This window comes from Ictidomys tridecemlineatus, chromosome 10 (genome assembly GCF_052094955.1).
Source record: "Ictidomys tridecemlineatus isolate mIctTri1 chromosome 10, mIctTri1.hap1, whole genome shotgun sequence".
NCBI lineage: Eukaryota > Metazoa > Chordata > Mammalia > Rodentia > Sciuridae > Ictidomys > Ictidomys tridecemlineatus.
The window spans coordinates 136,024,854-136,046,494 of NC_135486.1; the positions used below are offsets into that span (position 1 = coordinate 136,024,854).

Genomic DNA, 21,641 nt, shown 5'->3' on the forward strand with positions numbered 1-21,641 from the left:
ATCTCCCAGACTCCAGCTCCAAGGTACCTGATCATCTGGGTAGTTGCTGAACTTGGGGAGCAGACAGATACCCCAGATCAGCCCCATGGTGCCTCAGGAAAGGCACCAGGAGCCACAGTGGGCCATTGCCACCTTTCTTGCAGCTACAGAAGAACTGAGACTGACTCCACCCATCCTCCTGCCTCTGGCCTCCTCCCCAACTTCCCAACTTCTTGAGCACCCCTGCTGGCCACCTGATCCCCACTGTATCTCACACTGGACCAGCCTGGAGACCTCATTTGTTCCCGGCCGCCCCGGCTGCTTGGGCAGATCCTGGCACCTGCAGGGGCTGCAGGGGGGCCCCGAGGCCTGCACTGCTCCTCAGATGGCCTGCTCTTTCTGACAGCTGGGGCTGCACCCTGCATCCATGTGCTGGACCTGGAGGGACGCTCCATTTGCCGCCTGTCCTGCTGCATGCGGGAGGCTGGGAACTTTGTTCCAGAGGATGTGGCTGTAACAGCTTCGGGGCTTGTGGTGGTTAGCGACCTCATCCATGGGGCTGTCCATGCTCTTCAGCACACTCCCCGGGACCCTCAGGGGCACTGGGTGACGGTGGGCACATTCCTGTCCCCTCGAGGGCTGGCTGTGGATGCCCTTGGCCGATTCCTGGTGACAGATTATGTGCGTGGGGCTGTGCACAGCTTCACATTGGGCCCTACTTGGGAGCCCTTGGCCCCAGCCTCAGTGCTGGGTCTGGAGGGCCCTTGCTGGGTGAGCCCAGAGCCTGACGGGGGCCTTGTTGTGAGCGAGGAGTTTGGGGATGTGTGGCTGTTTGGCAGTGCCTGCCAGCCCCTGGGCTCCCTGGGGGCCCTGAGGGGGCATACCTTTGGTCGCCCAGCAGGGGTGTGCTCTGATTCAGAGGGCAGTGTTATTGTGGCTGATGAACAGAGGCGCCAGGTGACCCTGTTTCCCAGGGCTGGGACGCCTATCTGTTTGTTGTCAGAGGGGCTGAAGCGACCCTTGGCTGTGGCCTGTTCACCCCAGGGCCACCTTGTGGTGGGAGATGCGGGGGACAACCACATCAAGGTGTACCAGTATCTTGGGAGTTGGCCTGATGATAGGCGGTAAGGGCAGGCCTCACCATGCCTGGCCAGCCTGAGGCTATGAAGCACCATGGGAGGCTGGTGGGCTCTTCTGGGGCTACTGGCCATGCTTCATGACTCTGAGCCCCCATTATTCCCAGACCTGGTCCTTTTGGTGAGTACTTGCATCTCATCCACAGCCAGAGATTAGCTGCCTTTCAAGCTTCCTCTACAAATCTCCTAAACTGGGCCCTCTCTGTGTCTTCATCCAGTGTGCCCCGGCCCTGCACTCAGCATACCCTATCCACTCAGACCCTGGCTTGCTGACTCAGGTCTCAGGAAGCCTGGGCTTTCATGCTGGCAGTAGAGGCTGGAGGTCCTTGGTGTGGTAGGCTGCCTGCCAGCACATACCAGGGAGGAATCCTAATCAGAGGCAGGCAGGGTGGGTGTGGCTGGGCTGGGAGGCTTGGGGCAGGGGTGTGGTCCCTCAGTGTCCCCCAACCTCAGAGGCACCCACAGTACTGAGTTTTCAGCAGCTTTTCTGGGTTGAGCAGAGGTAAGGAGGAGGCAGAACAGAGGGGCAAACTTTGAGGTAATTTGGGAAGCACATGGCTGGGTCTGGAGTCTCAGTGCCCGCTCCTCCACTCCCCCATGTGAAACCATTTTGAAGACTGTCTGAGTCTTCAATTCTCTGCAAATTGCATCCAAAAAGCTCCAGGTGCACGGGGCAGGAAGGTTGGGAGGTTCTAGGTAGCACAGGTCCTGAGTAGCCTTCCTCTGAGGACAGACTTCTGGTGCTTTAAAAAAAAAGGAGAAAAACCATGGCCTTTTCTCCCATGTTACAACTGGGAAAATGAGACTTGAAAGGGGACAAGTGTGGGGTGGGTGCTTGGGGGTTTTACTCAGCAGTCTGCGAACCTGTGAGGGGTCTTCATTGCCTTGCCCGGCCCCTGCAGGCTGTGAGGTGGCGCTCCATCTATCACCAGGACACTGACATCTGTGGTTACACCTGTTGAGATTTTCTCAATATGTCCGGGCCCCTGTGGGTGGGGGATTAAATGGGCAGATGTAGAAAGCAAGGAGAGTAGGTGCACAATAAATGTTAGAAGCTGCCCTGGTCTGAGATTTTGCGCCTGTGGCGGGAGGGGCTAGTGACTCCTGAGTGCGCGCTCCTGGTAATCCCGTGGCTGCGGCCTAAACTGGTCCCAGCTGGCTTCGCACAGCAGGCCTGCAGAGCTCTGGGGCAGCCCATAGGCAGATAGTAGTGTGAGAGGTACGGCCTGGGGCCGCGGACAGCTCCTTCAGGATTCCACGCGGGGCCTGGCGGTCCCTTTCCCCCCTGGGAAGGCGGGGCCAAGGGGCGTCGGGGTCCCCCAGGGCCGGGCCCGCCGGATCCCTCGGACGAGGATACCGCTCAGGCAGGACCGCCGCGCGCGCGGAACGCTCGGGCGCGGCCCGCGGGCTGCCCGGGCGCCTTTGGGGGCTGGACCGTCGCGCGGCAACGCGCAGAGCGGGCGGAAATGGGGCTAGTGTCCCGCGGCGCGGCCGCGGCGGGGCTGGGGGCCGCGAGCGCTGTCGTCCGCCCGGGCCCGCCCGACGCGGTCCCCAACCCCGTCCCCTCCCCGCCGCCCGGGGGCGCGGCCCGGGGCAGCAGCCGGTGAGCAGGGGGGAGGCCGGTGTCTGCGGGGAGTCCGGGGAGCCTCCGGCCGGGCGGCGGGAGCGAGGGTCCGTGGGGCGTCTCCGGGCCGCGGGCTTGTTTCCTCGTCCGCGCCGCGGGGACGCCGCTGCCGCCTGTCTGCGCCCGCCTGGGCGCGCCGACGGGGCCTGGGGCGTCCCGGCCTCGGCTTCTCACCGCGGGGACGGGCGAAAGAGGTTCACCTGTTCGGAAGGCAGGAGAGTTTCGTTTCGTTGTTTAAACCATGCGGGTGGAGCTGCACCCTGGAGAGGCCTCACCCGAGGAGGGTTCCAGCGGGTGTCCCCCGCGTCCCCTGGCCGGTTCATGCGGAGGCGGAGCTCCGCGGGAGCAGTTCTTTCGCCCCCGCCTCGCGCTGGGAGCTGTTTCCTTCCTGGCAGAGGAGCTCGCCCGGGCTCAGGCCGTGCTTTCAACCAGGGCTTTCAAGATGCTCTCCTTGCCCAAATCCTGCCTGCCTTTCAGTCCCGCGCCTTCTCTTCTATCGATCGCCTGCTCTTTCATCTTTTTCTGGCTGCTGGATTCCCCGCAGCCTGGCGAGCGCTCTCGCTTGCGCCGCCGTCACTCCTAGAGGCTGAGGTGGGAGTAGAGATGAGAATTTGCCCCATCATTTGTTGAGTTCTCTGGCGCCCTACAGATCCGAACATAAACATCTGCCTTCCAATCTCCTTCCTTAGACGTGAGGAGCTATTTATCTTGTTTTGCTTTTAAGGTAAACGTTGTACATAAACCATGCTACACACAAAGGAAGAGCACAGATTGTGTGCATGCAACTTACCCAGCTACTCACAATCTGTTTAATGTTAGGCCAAAGGTGTTTCTCTTCCATCAATAGCCATGGACCGTTTCCCTCGGTTCCTGTGGAAGATGTCCCCCACCAGGCGTGATGATTCACAGCTGATGTGTCCTGAGGGGTTGACTGACAGGAAAAACTTATACCATTCTGAGTTGTCGACTGTGGCAGTCACCAGCCAAATGCTGGGCACCTCACATCAGAATCTCTCTGTCCCTCTCACAGTGCCCCTGGTGCCTTGTGTCAGTGGTTCCCTGGAGTCAGGCCCTGCAGAAGGGACTGGAAAAGAAATTGGCCCTTGATGCCAGCCATGGGGTCCCCTGTTGGTCATGAGGGTTATCCCAGTGGTATCAGCTGATTGACTGCCTTCTCAAAATATTGTGGGGAAGGGGCATCCGGGAGTTCTGCAGCTGGATCTGTAGGTACCCTTTTCAACCAGGACCCATAGTTATCAAAGTACCCTCCAGCTACTGGTCTGGTGTACCTGCAGGGCTGATAGCAATTACACCACGGTCTCTTAAGCCCTGGCCGATTGTGTCTGTGTGAGGCCCTCACAGACATGTGTGTCCTACTTGTCTCTAAGGGTTTCATGAGCGCTGAACCTGGAGGCCCATGTTGAGTCCAAGGTCTGTTTCCCTCCCTTAGTGTGGCCACCAGCTTGGGGGTCTTTGCTCAGGATGTCTGCTGTCATTTATGTAGGCGAGGTGGGCAAACATAGGCACCCAGATCCTGCTGGCTGTAGTGTACTTTCCCTTCATCCCCATCCAGGTCAAGGAGCTCCTGGCCCAGGTGCAGCAGGCCCTCACCACCATATGGGGCAAGGTGGTTCTGTCCATTAGGCCTGTTGGAAAGGACTCTGGTGAAGGAATGAGAAGCTGCCCTTCTTTGCAGGGGGTGCCTCCAAAAAGGTTTCAGCCTCAGTAGTTCATCTCTGCGAAGGAAAGGCCTGGGGCCCTGCAGAGTTCAGGATTTGCAGCTGCTTGGGGCTTTTCTTAATGCTCCAAGGCCACATTGAGATAGTGAGGGGCCAGGAAGGCTGGTGTCCTCTCAGTCTGAGAGAACATGAGGGTATTCTTCCATACCTCCAGGGCCCATGAACTGCCACCCCATGTCTAGATGACTATATGGTTGAAGAAATACATCCCAAAGGTGGGAAAATACTCCCCTGCTGGGAGCCCTGATCTGAGGTCGCTGCTGGGAATCCCAGGGAAAGATGAGTACCGCTCAGGGTCATTGCAGGGAGGGTGGAGAGTCAGAGTGGATACAGAAACCCTGTGAGAACAGCAGAGTCTATTTTTCTGAATGTGGTGGCCGGTGGATGCTCTCCCTGCTGTGAAGGGGAGGCTCCTTCAGATTCTGGCACCTCCTGGGTGCCTAACTATGTATGTATGGTTGGTTTCCCTCAGTCCAGAAGCACAGTGTTTTAAATTTTTATCTTTTCTTTTTTTTTTAATTTATTTTTTGGTTGTAGATGGATACAGTACCTTTATTTTATTTATTTATATGTGGTGCTGAGGATTAAACCCAGGATCTCACATGTGCTAGGTGAGTGCTCTACCACTGAGCCACAACCCCAGCTCTCTTTATTCTTGTTAACTTTTTTTTTAGTTGTTGATGGACCTTTATTTATTTATGTGGTGCTGAGGATCGAACCCAGTGCCTCACTCATGCTAGGCAAGTACTGTACCACTGAGCCACAACCCCAACCCCTATTCTTGTTAACTTAATATATGAATCCTGGTTTGTTAAAGTTGTAATTTTTAAAAAATATTTTGTTTATTTTATTTGTATTTTTTTTTTAGTTGTTGATGGACCTTTATTTTTTAAATTTATTTGTATCGAACCCACTGCCTCACACATGCTAGGCAAGTGCTCTGCCACTGAGCCCCCAAAAGTTGTAATTTTTAAAAAATATTTTTGTAGTGTTGATAGACCTTTATTTTTTATTTATTTATACGTGGTGCTGAGAATTGAACCCAGTGCTTCACACATGCCAGGTAAGTGCGCTACCACTGAGCCACAGCCTCAGCCCCTATAATTTGTTTTACTTTGTTGAGACTGTACATTTTGCCATATGCTGCTCAAAAAAATCTCTAGCCTGGTGCCATGGCACACATCTGTAATCCCAGCTATGTGGGAGGCTGAGGCAGGAGGATTGCAAGTTCAAAGCCAGCCTCAGCAACTTAGAGAGGACCTAAGCAACTCAGTGAGACCCTGCCCCTAAATAAAAAGGGCTGGGGATGTGGATCCGTGGTTAAATGCCCCTAGGTTCAACCCCTGTACCAAAAAATTAAAAATAAATAAATAAGAAAAGTTAGGGATGCAGCTTGGTGGTAGAGCTCTTGCTCAGCATGTGTGAAGGTCCTGGGTTCAATCCCAGGCACCACAAAAAAAAAAATATATATATATATATATACACACAGATGATCAGAGTCCTTTACCTGTAGCTCAGGTGCCCCTTTCAGGTGATATCTATCATGCACATCACCTTGACTTGCTATTGTACATGCAGTTGCTGCTTCATGGGGCAACACTCAGGCTGGCCTCAGGAGCATAGCCCATGTGAGATGGGTGGCCAAGACCTACCAATGTCTTCCACCAAACCCAGAACTGGGTTGCCCCAGTGTCTGCCAGGACTGTTTGCCACGTCCTGCAGCATGCCCTGACTCAGCCCTCTCCCCTCTCTTGCAGGGTCCCTGGCATGGTGCTCAAGGCCTTCTTCCCAACATGCTGTGCCTCAGCAGACAGTGGCCTGCTGGTGGGACGGTGGGTCCCGGAGCAGAGCAGTGCTGTAGTGCTGGCTGTAGTGCACTTTCCCTTTATCCCCATCCAGGTCAAGGAGCTCCTGGCCCAGGTGCAGCAGGCCAGTCGGGTGGGCATGGCCGTGCTGGGCACCTGGTGCCACCGCCAGCAAGAACCTGAGGAGAGCCTGGGCCACTTCCTGGAGGGCCTGGGCACCATCTTCTCCCATGAGCCTTGGCTACAGCTGTGCCGGGAGAGGGGCAGCAAGTTCTGGAGCTGCAAGGCCATCCACCGGCAAGTGTCTGCTGCCCCTGATGTCCCCAGCGAAGACCAGGTCATGCTAATCTTCTATGATCAGCGCAAGGTGCTGCTATCCCAGCTGCACCCACCTACAGTCGTATCTGATCACCAGGATGGAGATACTATGGCTAGTACTGGGGGCCTTGCTGTGGTCTTTGATACGGTGGCACGCAGCGAGGTGCTGTTCTGCAGTGACCAGTATGATGAAGGCCCTGTGCGGCTGAGCCACTGGCAGTCAGAGGGTGTGGAGGCCAGTGTTCTTGTGGAGCTGGCAAAGCGGGCCTCAGGGCCAGTCTGCCTGCTGCTAGCCTGTCTGCTGTCACTGATCTCAGCAGCCAGTGGCTGCCGGTAGGTACTCCTGGGATTTGGAGGGTATGGAAAATGGGCAGGCCATTAAGAGTTGCCCCTCAAGGGTGCAGGGACCCAGGCTCATGTGGGCCCTTCCTTAGGTGTACAGCTCACCCTGGGACCTCAAATTCCCTTCCCTCCCCTGCACATCTCATGGGACATCCCAGGGGTGGCTGTGGTTCCTGTGTTTCTTACTCCTGGGGTGGAGCCAGTTCTTCCAGCAACCTTGGTTATTGCATGGGGGCCCACCAGACGGGGGTATGAGCTGCAGATAGCTCAGATCCTTGAAAGAGAAATCAGATGAGGTCTGCCCTTCCTGAGGTGCTGATTCTTGAGGCACACAGGCCCAGTGCTTTCCTGCTGCCCCCACTTCTCCACCCAGCAGGGCTTCAGGTGCTGCAATTGCTTCCTCCAGGAGAGGCAGTCCCTCCAGGGTATGGGGTGGCATTCAGTCACCCAGGCTGACTGCCTGGGTGCTGGCTGATCTCCAGAAGCACCTGCAACGGTGCCAGGAGTGCCAGGGGGTGTTGTGAACAGAGGGCTTAGGAGCTGGGAGCCCCTCTCAGCCTGAGGAGATGTTTCTTTGGTGCTATCTCCCTGTGGAAGCAACTACACGTCCTCATTTGTCTCCTTCCCTGAGGTTTGGGGATTTGCCTTCCCTACCTACTCAGGGGCTCTGAGTAGGCTTGGGCACTGGCCTGGGAAGTGAGCCCCTGGCAGTCTAGGGGGACATACTTGGCTTGTGGGAGCTGCTGGGGATCTTGATGTGAAGAGTGAGTTTGAGGTTTCATGATAGCCTTGGGATGAATGAGGTGGAGGTATGTGTTGAACGGAGGTGCAGTTCTGTCAGAGAAGGTCTTCAGCTTTTATCATGTTCTCAGAGGACCCAGGAAAGTTAAGAGCTGCTCGTGTGCACTAGATATTGATTCTCCTGTCAGACATATGGTTGGTGGCTATCAGCACTGAAGGCATGACTGTCACTACAGGAGTAAAGCCCCCTTCCCCCCTCATGGTTTTGTGCCTTGCCTAGCAGCTTCAGGGGTGTCCTGAGGGACCTAGGCCATGCAGAGCCTATCTGCAGCCTTGGAGAGACCATTGCACAGGTGGGGGTCTCCATGCAGCCAGTGAGAAATCACCTTCTGCCTGGTTGGCACTTAGGATGAGGAGGCACATTCTTGGAAGTGACTCAGAGCCAATCATTTGAAGAGGAAGGAGGCCTTTCAACCTTCTAAGGTCAGGTCTCCCCTTCCTTCCCGGGTCTTAGGCATGCATTAGTTGTAGCTCTGCACTTTCTAGGAGCCTTTTAGTTTTTTCCTGCCTACAGAGAGGCAGACGTAATGGTGTTTGTGCCCCTGGACGTGGGTCTCTGGTTCTCAGACTTCTATGCATAAAGCCAAGTTGCCATTGGGCAGTTTTTCTACCTTAGCCCTCAAACATCTCTAGTATGTGAAAGCCTGTGGGTATGCCTTGTGAGAAAGCCATGCTCCTTGTGGAGCCGTCAGCTCCAGCGACCTTTGCTGAGCCATCTGGCAGGCAGGGCAAGGCCCGGTGTCCAGAAGGTCCTGATACCATCTTGGGGCCATCTTGAGACTTAACCTTGGGAGTAGGCTGATGGGTGGAGATGTGCTTCAGGGCAGAGCTTTGTGAGGAAGGCAGGCTCAATGAATTGGGAGGCCACCTTCTGGGAGTTCTGCCTACCCGACTTGTGCTTCCTTGCTAGGCCCCGTGGGTCTCTGCAACCTCCTTGCCCTGCTGAGTTCTGGAGTGAGGTTACTGGGTTCTCAGACTAAGTCTGGCCTGGCTTTTGCTCTGTACCTGCAGGGTGAGGGGAATTAGCAGGAAGGAGCACCTGGAGAAACAGAGGCAGAAGCCCTGGTCTCTTGTGTTCCCTGCAGGCTGTGGAAACTGTGGCCCCTGCCCTTCATCAGGAGTAAGCTCTCCACCTGTGAACAGCTCCGGCACCGGCTTGACCATCTAACGCTTGTCTTCAGCACCCAGAAGGCCCAAAGTCCCGCCCAGCTGATGAGGTGTGGGCCTGGCTTGGGGTCTCCTTCCAAGGTGGGACGGCCATGGGCCCAGCCCTTTCCTCACCCCCATTTTGTACGAGACCTGTTGCACTGATGCCCTCAGCCAGGCCTCCCCGTGTGACCTCAGGCTTCCCTGGGCTGCCTCACATCACTCCTGGCTGACCCTTTTCCAGGAAGGCCAACATGCTGGTCTCTGTGCTCCTGGATGTGGCCCTTGGCCTCATGTTGCTGTCCTGGCTCCACAGCAGCAACCGAATTGGACAGCTGGCTGATGCCCTCGTCCCTGTGGCTGACGTGAGTGGGTCAGGGTGGAACCTGGTTCCTGGGTGGAGGGCTCTCCTAGAGGAAGCTGACTCCCCTTTGTTGCCTGGAGCAGTTTTCTTGTCCTCACCTTAAAAATACCCTGATCATGTGCTGTTGGGGTCTTTTGGGACCTGGGAGTTCTGCCTACCCGACTTGTGCTGTGTCTTGTGGGGCAGCATTTGCCAGGTACCCACCTTCCCTTCCTGAAGGTGCCTATGTGCATTTGTAGTTGAGGCTTTTAAAGGGAGCCCCTCCTCCCATCAGGTCCAGTATCGTGACTCTTCATTGCTTCTCCTCTCTGGGATCAGTTTTGCTCTCCTGGCTGCTGGTGCCTTCTGTGGTCAGCATCAGGAAACTTCTCAATGCCTGGGGCTGTCTGCATTGATTGGGATTCCCATGCTGAGACCCAGGGGCACAAGTTTGGTGTCTGTGTCCCTGACTTCCCCTGCAGTGTCTGTGCACCATGCTCAAGTCAGGGGCAGCTCTTCTGGCTCCTCCCTCTGGCCCGCCTACAGTATTTCCACAATGCCTTGGAGCCATGTCTCCCTTGCTTGGAGCTGAAGTCCTTTCTCTCCCATTAGGAACTTGTCTTCCTTTAGGGTGGTTCCTTTTGCCCTTTAGCCCAATCGAGGCCTTTAGAGACTAGTCTCTGCCCTGTCATTGTCTAGGCGGCAGGGATGGGCTTGCTTATGGCCAGGCCAGGACTCTGGGGGCAGGAGCAAGCACCTCTTGGCTCTCCTTGGGCTGTGGGGATGCATGGAGGCCAGCACAGAAGGAAAGAGGGGGAGGGCTTGGCTGCTTCCACACTCTACCTCTTGGCCAACTTTGTCCTAGACCTCCCTTTTGCAAAATTGCTCAAAAATATCAATATTTAATTAAAAAATGAAAGTTTCTTTTTACTGCCATGCGCTTATCCCTTAAATATTAAATAAGTTCTATTTATAAAGAATGTTCTTCTCTTCTTGCCAGTTCTGAAACAACTGAGATCTTAGTGTGGAGTTGGGAGGGGTCTTTGATGTGGGTGGGTGGGAATGCAGAGGTGTTGCTCCTGTGGCCTTGCTTTGGCTGCAAAGCTGAAGGCCCTTCAGGGCCTACCCCTGTGGACAATGCTGTTCCTGTACCCTGGCTCCCCTGGGTGGCTCCCCAGCTTCCCTGCTTGTTTTCAAGGTCCCTGTGCTATCTCTTGTCCTTGTCCTATCCTCTGGGGGACCCTGCTTCCAGTGATCCCACCTGTTGTCTGGGCCCTTGCTGGGCCTGATACCCTCTCACTTTGCTGAGGTTATTCTCAGGCCTCTGTTGGAAGGTGGTGGGGTGGAATCTTTGGCAGGCTTCCCTGCAGGGCTTGAGGTGAGCCATTATCCAGCTTTGGACATGTTGAGGCATTGGGTTGAGGTGAAAGTGGTGAGATGGGAGGGAGAGGAATGGTCTTTTTTTTTTTTTATATGTTGATGAACCTTTATTTTATTCATTTATTTATATGCAGTGCTGAGAATTGAACCCTGTGCCTCACACATGCCAAGCAAGCGCTCTGCCACTGAGCTACAACCCCAGCCCAAGAGAAATATTCTTATGTGGAAGTTGGTGCTCACTGAGGACCATGTGGCCAGTGGGCCAGGGGGCAACTAGAGCCTGCTGGGAGAGGTCCAAGTCCCAGAACTCATTTGTGAAGAGAGGTTCCATGGCCAGGCTGGGAAACATTGCCCACCTACATTAGGAGATGGTAGTCTGAACCTGAGGAGGAAGGATGCATGGACTGTCTTTGCTTTGCCCAATGAGCTGGGCTCAGCAGGAGCCCATTATAGACAATCTCAGGAGGTGCAGATACTGACCCAAACTACCTACCTGCCCCCAACATGCCCCCTACTACCATGTCCCTGCAGCACGTGGCCGAGGAGCTCCAGCATTTGCTGCAGTGGCTGATGGGTGCACCAGCTGGGCTTAAGATGAACCGGGCGTTAGACCAGGTGCTGGGCCGCTTCTTCCTGTACCACATTCACCTGTGGATCAGTGAGTGCCTAACAGGGGGTATGGGTAGTCCCAGCAGGGCTTCATGGCACAGGAACCTGATCCCCACCTAAGGAGGACTGTGGGGCCCAGGTAGGCCCTTCCTCCTTTGTCCCCTCTTCCTGGCTTCCCGTGCATGTGAAGCCTGCTGTGCTAGGCCATCTCAGCTGAGGGTCAGGGCCAGTGGCATGGTCTGTGCACTTGAAATTCCGTGAGGGGTCCATCCTTAGAAGCTGGGGATGGGGGCGGTCCCAGGACCACCTCAAGCATTTCCTCAGGGCTGGCCCTGTCCTGCCAGGCTACATCCACCTCATGTCCCCTTTCATCGAGCGCATCCTGTGGCACGTGGGTCTCTCAGCCTGCCTGGGTCTGACAGTTGCCCTATCCATCCTGTCGGACATCATCGCTCTCCTCACCTTCCACATTTATTGCTTCTATGTCTATGGTGCCAGGTAGGCATGTACTTCCTGGGTGCAGCCCTCCCAGCCCAAGGTGAACAATAGGCTCTGGGGCCAGTGGGTGAGCTGTGTAGTGTGATGTGGGCTTGGCTGGCCCTCAGTGCCTGCGTCCTGCAGGCTGTACTGCCTAAAGATCTACGGCCTATCATCTCTCTGGCGTCTCTTCCGGGGGAAGAAGTGGAATGTTCTGCGCCAGCGGGTGGACTCCTGCTCCTACAACCTAGACCAGGTACCAGCAAGGCTTGTGTGGGAGGTGCTCCTGGCTATAGCTAGCCTACATGGCTGACCCCATCTCCATTCCTTCTGGCCCTGCCAGTGTAGCTTCTTGGGCTCTACCCGGGCAGCCTGCTCTTATCCATAGTTGCCATGGGGAGGGGGTGCCTTCAGATAGTGCAGGTTTTCCCCCAGCTAGGAGATAGACCCTGCTTCCACTCCTCAACTCCCTGGTCTCTCTAGGCCCTGAGGCTTCAGACACAGAGCCTACTCTGGCTTGTCCCATTCTCTTACTAGCCCAGGGACAGTCTTTCCTAAAGTGAGCTGTGTATCCCACTGGCCAGTCTCCCCATGAGGCACCATGTCCACAGGGCTCCTGGGTGTACCCTGTGTGGTATTAAGAAAGCTGCCTGAGCAGGCTGTCCTGAGTGCATTCAGGAGGCTGAAAGATCCGGACTGTAGTTGCAAGATCAGTAGGGGTGGGCAACAGAATATGGCCAGTGCTATAAGGGCTGTCCTTGCCCAGGGTCTTGTGATGCCAGGTGTGCTGGCCCCTTCTCCCCACAGCTGTTCATTGGGACCTTGCTCTTCACCATCCTGGTCTTCCTTCTACCCACCACAGCCCTGTACTACCTGGTGTTCACCCTGGTGAGCCAAGCATATTATTACATGGGGTCATTGCCATCTCTGCCTGTGAGACAGGCAGCTGTGGGTCAGGCTGTCCACCCCATAGGCCACATTAGCTTGGTTGTTCTAGACCCTCTGGGCAGTGCTAGGTCCTGGAGTAGTTAAAGGTCCCTAACCCTTCCTGGTCTGAGGCATGTGGCTTATGCTGGAAGAAGAGGTGGGGCTATGGAGGAGCGCTCCTTCAGTGCTGTGTGCTGGAGGTGGGCAGCACCCTGCTGGCCCAGGCCCTCTGGCATAATTTGTCAGCACGGGGGCCATGGGATGCACCATCTCTGACCTGGTGGGGGAGGTTGACTGCTCTGTCCCCGGCTCTGCCCAGGGCAGGGCTGCTGTTTCCTTCCTGCCTCCCGGGTATCTGGGCCTTAGGATCAGGGACCTTGGCCATAGCCCAGAACTGTTGGGTTCCTTTGCTTGGGGGCATGGCCAGCATGCTCTGGTCATGTCCTGGCTCAGAAGCCCTCAGTGTTGCCCCTACTGCAGCTCCGGCTCCTGGTGGTCACCGTGCAGGGCTTGATCCATCTGCTCGTGGACCTCGTCAACACCCTGCCTCTGTACTCCCTTGGACTCCGGCTTTGCCGGCCCTACAGACTGGCAGGTGAGTGCTGTGTACTGAGCACCAGTCGCTTGGCAGGCCCTGTCAAAGCAACTACCACACTGGCTGTCACACTTGCATCTCCTTCCTGGAAGCAGTAGCATGTGTGATGTGTATAGCAGGGCAGACAAGGCCTCCTGGTCCCAGACATTGCTGAGCAGCTGCCTTCAGTGAGGTGGAGGGAGAGGCCCCTCTTAGGCTGAAGTTCAGGTACACAGAGACTTGAGGCCCAGAGGCAGCTCTTTCTATGCCTCCATCCCTTCTGTAATATGTGTGGCTTACTCTAGGGTCTGTCTACATTAGGTACATCTTGTCTGACTATAGCTCAGGGAAGATCCAGCCCCATGTGGTTGTGTGAGCACATGCCTGATAGTACCCACCAGCCTTGGAGGCAAACTGGGATGAGGGCTGCAGGCTGGCCAGGCCCTGTGTGATAGGAGTGCCCTGCACTGTCTAGCCAACACCCAGCACTTCAACTTTCTCTGCATAGTCCATACCACAGGTGGCTGCCCCATTGTGTTCTGATACTGGCTCAGGGGAGATGCCTTTGAGGAAGGCCGACCCTGGTGGATATGAGGCTGTGGGTCAGCTCATCTGGATCAGGGGCTTAGAGCACAGCAGGGGACCTGACAATGACCTGATAGCCACCATCTGGCACCCATTCAAGTGGTGTCCAAGGTGACCAGCATGCCCTGGTGGCTCTGCCAGCCAACTCAGAGCAGGAGGATGTAGAAACACATTTGTCAGCTTTGAGCCAAGGTCTGCCTCCTTGGAGGCTGGGCATCCCCCTGCTGCTGGACACCTACAAACCCTTTTGAGAACATCTTTGCAAGCCACTTTTCCTGCTGCCTCCAAATGGCCTAGGCCAGGGACCCATGTGCAGCTTTGCCCACGTGCCCTCTTCCCCGACCTCTTGTTCACCTCAGGGCTGGAGGACTAGGCAGGGGCAGAGCAAGTCCCCATGGCAGCCTGGCTCCTTCCTCACCACCCGTGGCTTATGGCCAGAGCAGGGTCCTTTTCACCTCATATGAAAAGCCATGGATGTTGTGTTCTCCCTCTCCATGTTAGCTTTGGGAACTCTTCACTCCTGCTCTTTTCCAGAACTTTCCACCTTGGGAGGATCTAGGCTAGAGAGCCTGAACTGCAGGCCAGGCTCCTGAGGGTCCTCAGATCAGCCAGCCACACAAAAGTTGAAGGACAGAGGCTAGTAGGGTGGCCACCACCCAGCAAATGCCCTGTCCTGTCAAGAAAGCAGCGTAGTCTGCACCCGCCTGGCACCTATCCTGTTCTTCCTAGCCTGCCAGACCTCAGCTTCTGCTTGCCAGTGACATTCAGAGGTTTCAACGTCGCCTAGGAGCCAGCCCCAAATAGGCAGATCCACAGGGTGTGGGGAGGGAAAGCTGTATATGCCCAGAAGGTCTGGGTGCCATCTGGGTGTGCCTAGGGGAAGGGGTCTTCACTGTTAGAAGTCTCCACCCATATCAGCAAGTGGCTGCTGCACCCCAGCAGGGTCCATGAGAGCTGTCTGTGGGGCCCATGTGCTTCATGGGGTAGACCTACCCACTCTTAAGCACCCTGTTCTCCTTACAGCTGGTGTGAAGTTCCGTGTCCTAGAGCATGAAGTAGGCAGGCCTCTTCGCCTCTTGATGCAGGTAAGACCTCTCTGTACCCTCCATTTCAACCCAGGACTGGGACTCCTACCATGTTCTGCCTGGTTCTGGAACAGCTGGGGCCAGCACCCAGTGGAGCCAAGGGGTAGATTCCATAGAGGAAGCCTCCCAGGCTTTTAGGCACCATGGCCAGCAGGGCTGGAACACTTACTGTGGTCTGCATGACTGATGCCTGGCCCGGTCTAGCCTATGAGGGCCCCCTGCCCAGAGTCACAGATACCCTGGGTTGCTGGGGGCTACCCCACTTGGCCTGGGTCATCTTTTGCCGTGGGCCCTATGGGACTCAAGTTCTGGATGGAACAGAACTGACTTTGTGAAAGCCTTGGGACATGCAGGTGTGCCCTGTGACTCTGCACCCATAAAACTCCTTCATCTTAAATAGTCCTGGGTGCTTGGTTCCTGCAGGAGGGAGCAGGGCAAGTTTGGGGTCACTTTCCAGGTGTCAGGCTGCCTCTTGGGTAAATCCTTCCTGCTCAATGTGGTGTCTTTTAGATGTTGAGGCAGCCAAGGACTGTGATTTTACCTGCCCCAGGAGGCCCTTGAGAGCTAAGTGAACCCTGGCAGGGAGCACTCCAAGAGAATGTATAGCTCCCACCTCATCTCGCTGTTCCAGGGGAATATAGATCACCTGCCTCCCTGGGGTCAGCCCAGCAAGCCACAGTGCCCATATCCCAGTGCTTTCTGTGCAGACATGGGTGAAACATTCCTAACAACCCACTAACCACTGCCCTGTCCTTCCAGATAAACCCTCTGCCCTACAGCCGTGTGGTGCACACCTACCGCTTGCCCAGCTGTGGTTGCCACCCCAAACACTCTTGGGGCTCCCTGTGCCGCAAGCTGTTCTTTGGAGAGCTTATCTACCCCTGGAGGCAAGGAGGGGACAAGCAGGATTGAGGGCCTGCCACAGCCCTCCCAGTACTACTGCACAGCTTGGTCTTCCTGCCCTCTGCCAGGGTGGTATTGACCTTGTGGGCAGGCCAGGTCACACTGTGCTCCTGAGTGAGGGCAGGCCTTGCTCTTGAGTGCCTGTTCTGGATCTTGGGGGCCTGTGCAGTCCCTGCCAGGCAGTCAGCTGCCACCCTACAACCCCATCCCTCTCTAGCACCATCTGCCTTGGGAGCCTCCCCCTGGTCTGTTGTGATGCCTGGCAGCCCCCAGGCTTGCCCAGGAGTACCACCACACCCAGACCCTGTGAGGGTGCTGGCAGGTCTTCCTGGCTGGTCCCTAGCAGCCCCACCCTGTCAGGTGGGGCGGAGGGACCCTCCCAGGATGCACTCCTAGGTCCCTGAGGACTTCCAGCTGCTGCAGTAGAATGACCCCCATCTGGGAGTTGAAGTAGCTGCTGACCCAGCCCCAGCCCTTATGGACCGGAGCCTCACCCTGAGCTAGGCAGGCTGGTTTGCCGGTGCTTCCTGGGGACTGCTTCGTGAGGAGGATGTTGACAGGACATTTGTGCCCTTTCGCTGGAAGCTGGGCCATCTGGTCAGCTGGAGTTGCCTTTTTGGAAACTGGGTGTCCAGCCACCTGGCTGCCCCACTTCTGCCCAGTACTCAATGGGACAGGTCCTTTGATGAAATCTTCCATCTTCTCACTGGCTTCTTGTGGAACGAGGCAGCTCCTTCCTGGGCAGACAGTTCTGTGGACTACCATGAGTGGCCTCTAGGATGTAGTTTGGCACTTAGGCCCAGGTTTCCTGCCAGGATCCTGTGTAAGCCAAGCACCCCAGGGAGAGGGAAGCCTGAAGGTGCTGGGTGGTATGGAAATGTCTGTGCTGAGGGCAGTGAGCCCTGCCCGTCTCTCGGGCACTTAGGACTGCCCATATTCCTTTTGCTGCAGGCCACAGCAACACTAAGTACCCAGTGGAGGGTGCTGGTGGGGATGAGTCCTGACCCTGCCTTTTTTGTTTTGTCTTGAGAAGGGGTCTCACTGTGTTGCCCAGGCTGGTCTATAACTGGGTTCAAGTGGTCCTGCCTCAGTCTCCTTATTAGCTGGGACTATAGGTATGCATCCTGTGTCCAGCTCCCTGACTCTGCCTTTCCCTGTGGTGACAATAAAGCCTCTCACACGTGTGGAGCACCAGCATGGTCTTGCCCGTTGAATGTGTGCAGCAGGTCTGAGGAGGCTTCAGGGCGGGGCGGGCAGACACTTCCAGGGCAGACTTGATTTTATTGAGGGGACTGCCATGTCCTGTTTCTTGTTTGGGGCTCCCTACAGCAGTGCTGTTGGGTGGGTGTGCAGGCCCTGGGCTCTGGCACAGGCCCCAGAGGACATGGCACCATACCCTCATTATGGCTTCAGCTAGGCATAAGGGATTGGCTCCTGGGTCAGGACTGGAGGTAAGTCACTCCCTGGACTGAACTGACCCCACCCATCCTGCAGCCTCTAGGGGCCTTGGGGCTTTCTGCTGTTGTTCTGGAACAGAGAGGGGGTGGAGTCCAGAGCAGTCCCTTAGCAGCTCCCTGTCCTGGTCTTCTCCCAAGGGCCAGTAGAAACCAGCTGATGAGTGCCAAAGGGTCTTTCATTGGATTGTGCCCACTAAAAGCCTGCTCAAAGCGGCCTCTGACCCCTGTGATGCTAGGGGCTGCCTTCCAGGAGGCCTGTAGCCAGCTTCTGGCCTCAAATGCAGAAGCCTCTGACTGGGGCTTGGCAGCATGCAGCTGCTGGGGCTCAGTGACAGGGGCCATCATACATCCTGCCTGTTTCCCCCCCTGCTGTGCCTGGCCACCCTGCCTACCCTTGTGCTATGTATCCACATTCTTCCACCATTTCTGGGCTCCCATCAGGAAGGATCCTGCCCCTGAGCCCATCCCAGTGCTGTGTGGCCCTATCATGGGATTTTTTTGGCAGCTGTTGTCCTCTGTGTAGAGAACACTGGCTATCTCAGTCATTGAGAGCTGCTACCTGCTGAGGAGTGGCCCTGTTTGGGTGTGTCTCATGATTCTCATGATGAGATGTAGTTCATGTGTTTGTGGCATGCTGTCCTTGACAGGGTGTCACCTTGGGAGCACATGATGTCCACTTGTCTACCTTTGGTGCTGTCAACATTATTGGCCAGGAGCTGTGTCAGGCTTCCTACTACAAAGGTGTTTCCCCTTATAATTAGCAAGTTATTTGAAACCACTTGGAGCCATGTAGACATCCATTCTTTCACTGCTAGCTGCAGTGTCCACCAGTTCTGTCCATTTGTGTGATGTTAGTAAGATCTATCCTTGGCATCAGGCTGGGGCCAGGGCTCCTTAGTGACTAGAGCTTCCTGGGCACAGGGTTTCAGAGACAAATGTCTGTTTGTCCCAGTAGGTCAGTCTCTAAGGGCTGATGATATGGCCCAGAAGGCAGTAAAGAAATGGTCTATTTTCTGTTGCTGTAACAAAATACTTAAGACTGTGTGATTTTGAAGAGTAGAGGTTTATTTGAATCATGGATTTGAGGCAGGAAGTCCAGGAGCAAGGTGATGGCATCTGACACAGCACTGTACATTAAAATATGGCACAGGGCATCGCAGGGAAGGACAGTATGCATGGCAGCTCAGGTTTCTCTATTTTTTTGTGGTACTGGGCATTAAACCTTGGGACACTTTACCACTGAGCTACGTTCTCAACTCTTTTTATTTATTAATTTTAATTTTAATTTTATTGGTACCAGAGATTGAACTCAAGGAAATTCAACCACTAAGCCACATCCCCAGCCCTATTTTATATTTCATTTAAAGACAGGGTCTCACTGAGTTGTTTAGCATCTCACTGTTGCTGAGGCTGGCTTTGAACTTGTGATCCTCCTGTCTCAGCCTCCCGAGCCACTGGTATTACAGGTATGTGCCACTGTACCCAGCTCTTTTTATTTTTTGAGACAGGGTCTCACCAAGTTGCCAAAGCTGGCCTCAAACTTGTCATTCTCCTGCCTCAGCCTCTTGAATTGCCATGGCGCCCAGCTCAGGTCTTTTCTTATAAAACCACTAATGCCATCATGGGGCCCCAGTCTTATGACTTCCTCCAATTATCTCTCAAAAGCTCCAACCCCAAACACCACTATGCACTTGGGGATTAGGTGTCCAACCCATGAACTCTTAGGGGATACATTTGAACCATAGCAGGCAGCCTGGAGGGGAAGAGCAAAACCACCAAATCTCTTCCTTTGTCCCCCGTGCCCCTCACTTAGACAAGGCTCAGCTGGAGTCTGGCTCTAGTCCTCACCCAAAGCTAGCAAAGGGAGATTGTCAGCACCCTTCCTCAGATACTCCATAGGAGGGCGGGGCCAACTGGGGACTCCTAAGGGGAGGCCTTGCCTACACATCCACTGTCTGGCTGCTTCACTCTTGGCCTGAGGTCCCTAAGCAGCAGGGATGGTGTCCTGTCCCTCCCTGGGCCCCTTGGGCCACACCTTGTCTGGTGCTTGTTGGACCCCAGTATATTCTTGCACCTGCATGGGAGGCCAGCTCCTTCATCCACCAAACCCCTTTCTTTGACTGGGCCCAATTTCTCAGACACCAGGGGTTCCTAACAGTAGTCATCATAAGACTGTCAGAACCAGGACCTCATACCAAATGTGTTTCTGCAAGGACTTCTGCTCAGCCATTGTCTGTTCCACCTCTGACTTACCGACCTTGTGGCCAAGGATTGCTGTTCCATAACAGTATGCATAATCCTCATCCTTGCCTTTTGAAGCACCCCTTAGAGAAGAGCATGGTGGCACATGCCTGTGATCCCAGCTACTCCGAAGGCTGACTGCATTGCAAGTTTGAAGCCAGTCTGGGTAACTTGGTCAGATCTTGTCTCAAAATGAGAAAATGGCAGCCTGGGGCTGTACCTCAGTGGTAGAACCTGCCTAGTGCGAGGCTCTGGTCCATCCCCAGGACCATGCATGTGATAAGGCCTCTCCTTGCATCAACCTGTGTGAAAATGAAGTTTATTATGGCTGCTAAATATTCACAATACTCATTCCTAAATAAATCTACTCTTTGAAGCATCTCTGGTTTTTCTTTTTGTACTGGGGATTGAACCCAAAGCCTCCTGCATACTAGGTCAGTGCTCCACCACTGAACTGTGCCCACAGTCCTTCAAGATGGTCTTGCAAAGTTGCCGAGGTTGGCCTTGAACTTGCCTCTTGAGTAGCTGGACCACAGATGTGTACCACTATGTCCAGTGGCCTGTTATTTAGTGTGATAGTATAGGTGTATGGGAGAGGATTTATCAGGAGAATTGGCTCGTGTGATTTGGGTAGCCGACAAATCCCATGACAGGCAACCTGTAAGCAAGAAACCCTGGGACACTGGTAGTATGGCTCAGTTTAAGTCCAGAGGCCTAGAACCAGGGAAGCTATTGTGTAACCCTCAGAGATTAAAGGCCTCAGAACTCAGTTGGGCCACTGGGCTCAGTCAGTCCTAGGGTCCAAAGGTCTGGAGTCCTGATGTCTAAGGCAGAAGAAGGGTGTGTCCTGACTCCAGCAGAGGCCACTGTGCCTTTGCTGTTTGCTCCCTCTGGAGCCCCAGCAAATTAAATGGTGCCATCCACTCAGACTCACAGGACATACTCCCCTAGACACACCCAGAATAAAGCTCCATTAGCTCTCCCCACATTCCATAATCCAATAAGGGGATGCCCAAAATTGACCCTCACAGGTGTTTGTGATTTCCAGTCTCTGCAAAGGGGAGTCAGTTTCTCACCACCCTCCCTTCCAGCAAGATTATGGACCTTCAAACACATCAGATGTGCTGCAGGGCTGGGGCCAGGCCAGAGACTAGGCTCCTTTGGTCAGAGTGACCTCTGTAGAAGAGGCCTTCCATGGCCAGCTAGGTAGTGAATGTTCAGTCCCTGGTCCCTCTGGGTACTCAATAACCCCCCCACCAGCTCAGGGCCAAGACTGTCTGCCACGCTGCTGGTCTGTGAACATGAGGTGTATTGTGTGTATCCTCTTTCTGTAAGCACTGGTGGCCATGTCTGCTATAACCCCATGTCCAGGGAATGGCCACTCCTGGGCAAAGGTCTTAGCTAAGACAGGCAAGAACTTCTGAGTTCCTTTGGGATTACAAATGAGCTGAGCTCAGCCCAGCTTGGAGGCCTTGGTGTGGCTCTGGCCACCAGGACCCAGAAGCCCGTGTCCCCACCCACCCTGGCCAAGAGGACACCAGGAAAGCTTCTCCCTGAAAGCAGGTGAGGAAGGCTCAGCAGCTCACTCACCAGGTGCTGCCACCCTCTGGAGGCTCTCCCAGAAGCCTTCTCCAGCACTGCATAAAACAAGCTGCAGTGTCCAAACTTTGCTTGGCACTCAGCAAAGTTCACATCTTCAGCTCTGGACAGCAGAGAGAGTGGCTCAAGTGTGGTGCTGCCCATCCAGGGGTGTAAAGAGCATCTGCTGCTGGGGAAGGAGGTTCCTGCCTGTCCTTGTCTGCCACACAGACCTGAGAGGTGTTGCAGCTTGGGCATCCTCTGTTGCTCTCAGACACATGGTCGTTGTAATGACATGACTGCTTCTTCTGCACAGATCTCTCTGCAGAGAGCCTTAACAGTCCTGTGACCACATGCAGCAGCAATACTTCATACTCAAAGGACTGCACTTGGGTTAGCTTTGATGACTTTTGGGGGTTTGGGTGTCATATATGTCATAAAATTCACCCATTTTGAGCGCATAATTCAATAACTTTCAGTAACTTCACCAAGTGGCATGACCACCACCTATCAAAAGAATTCTGTACCCGTTAAGCAATCACTGCCCCGTGCCCCTCCCCCAGCTCCTGGCATTTACTACCCTACTTTCTGT

The 21,641-nt window shown here is 54.9% G+C and overlaps 2 protein-coding genes across 7 annotated transcripts; both read left to right on the top strand.

The window, feature by feature from the left end:
- The first annotated feature begins 453 nt into the window (after positions 1-453).
- On the top strand, positions 454-1,107 carry Nhlrc4 (NHL repeat containing 4). The gene has a single exon (XM_021725390.3). It carries the CDS (start codon positions 454-456, stop codon positions 1,105-1,107), a length of 654 nt encoding a protein of 217 aa, XP_021581065.1.
- Positions 1,108-2,212: 1,105 nt separating this feature from the next.
- Positions 2,213-16,967, top strand: Pigq (phosphatidylinositol glycan anchor biosynthesis class Q). 6 transcript variants are annotated; one of them, XM_021725388.3, is made up of 11 exons: positions 2,213-2,334; positions 6,236-6,934; positions 8,830-8,961; positions 9,135-9,255; positions 11,145-11,271; positions 11,567-11,720; positions 11,844-11,955; positions 12,507-12,587; positions 13,107-13,221; positions 14,809-14,870; positions 15,630-16,967. In XM_021725388.3, the coding sequence occupies exons 2-11, from the start codon at positions 6,246-6,248 to the stop codon at positions 15,780-15,782; spliced, it is 1,746 nt and encodes a 581-aa protein (XP_021581063.1). In that variant the 5' UTR covers positions 2,213-2,334; positions 6,236-6,245; the 3' UTR covers positions 15,783-16,967. The 6 variants fall into 6 exon arrangements, 5 of the variants coding, with proteins under 5 accessions (XP_021581063.1, XP_005323710.2, XP_021581062.2 ...); XM_005323653.5 differs by lacking the exon at positions 2,213-2,334 and adding an exon at positions 2,341-2,718; XM_078024804.1 differs by lacking the exon at positions 2,213-2,334 and adding an exon at positions 3,486-4,693 and having other exon boundaries at positions 6,378-6,934.
- Positions 16,968-21,641: the final 4,674 nt, after the last annotated feature.

Excerpts from the sequence above, each read along its gene's own strand:
- Pigq (XM_005323653.5), top strand. The coding sequence starts at position 2,582 with ATGGGGCTAGTGTCCCGCGGCGCGGCCGCGGCGGGGCTGGGGGCCGCG. Across the intron at positions 2,719-6,235 it reads GCGGCCCGGGGCAGCAGCCG|GGTCCCTGGCATGGTGCTCA; the intron begins GTGAGCAGGGGG and ends CCTCTCTTGCAG. Across the intron at positions 14,871-15,629 it reads CTCTTCGCCTCTTGATGCAG|ATAAACCCTCTGCCCTACAG; the intron begins GTAAGACCTCTC and ends CTGTCCTTCCAG.
- Nhlrc4 (XM_021725390.3), top strand. The coding sequence starts at position 454 with ATGCGGGAGGCTGGGAACTTTGTTCCAGAGGATGTGGCTGTAACAGCT.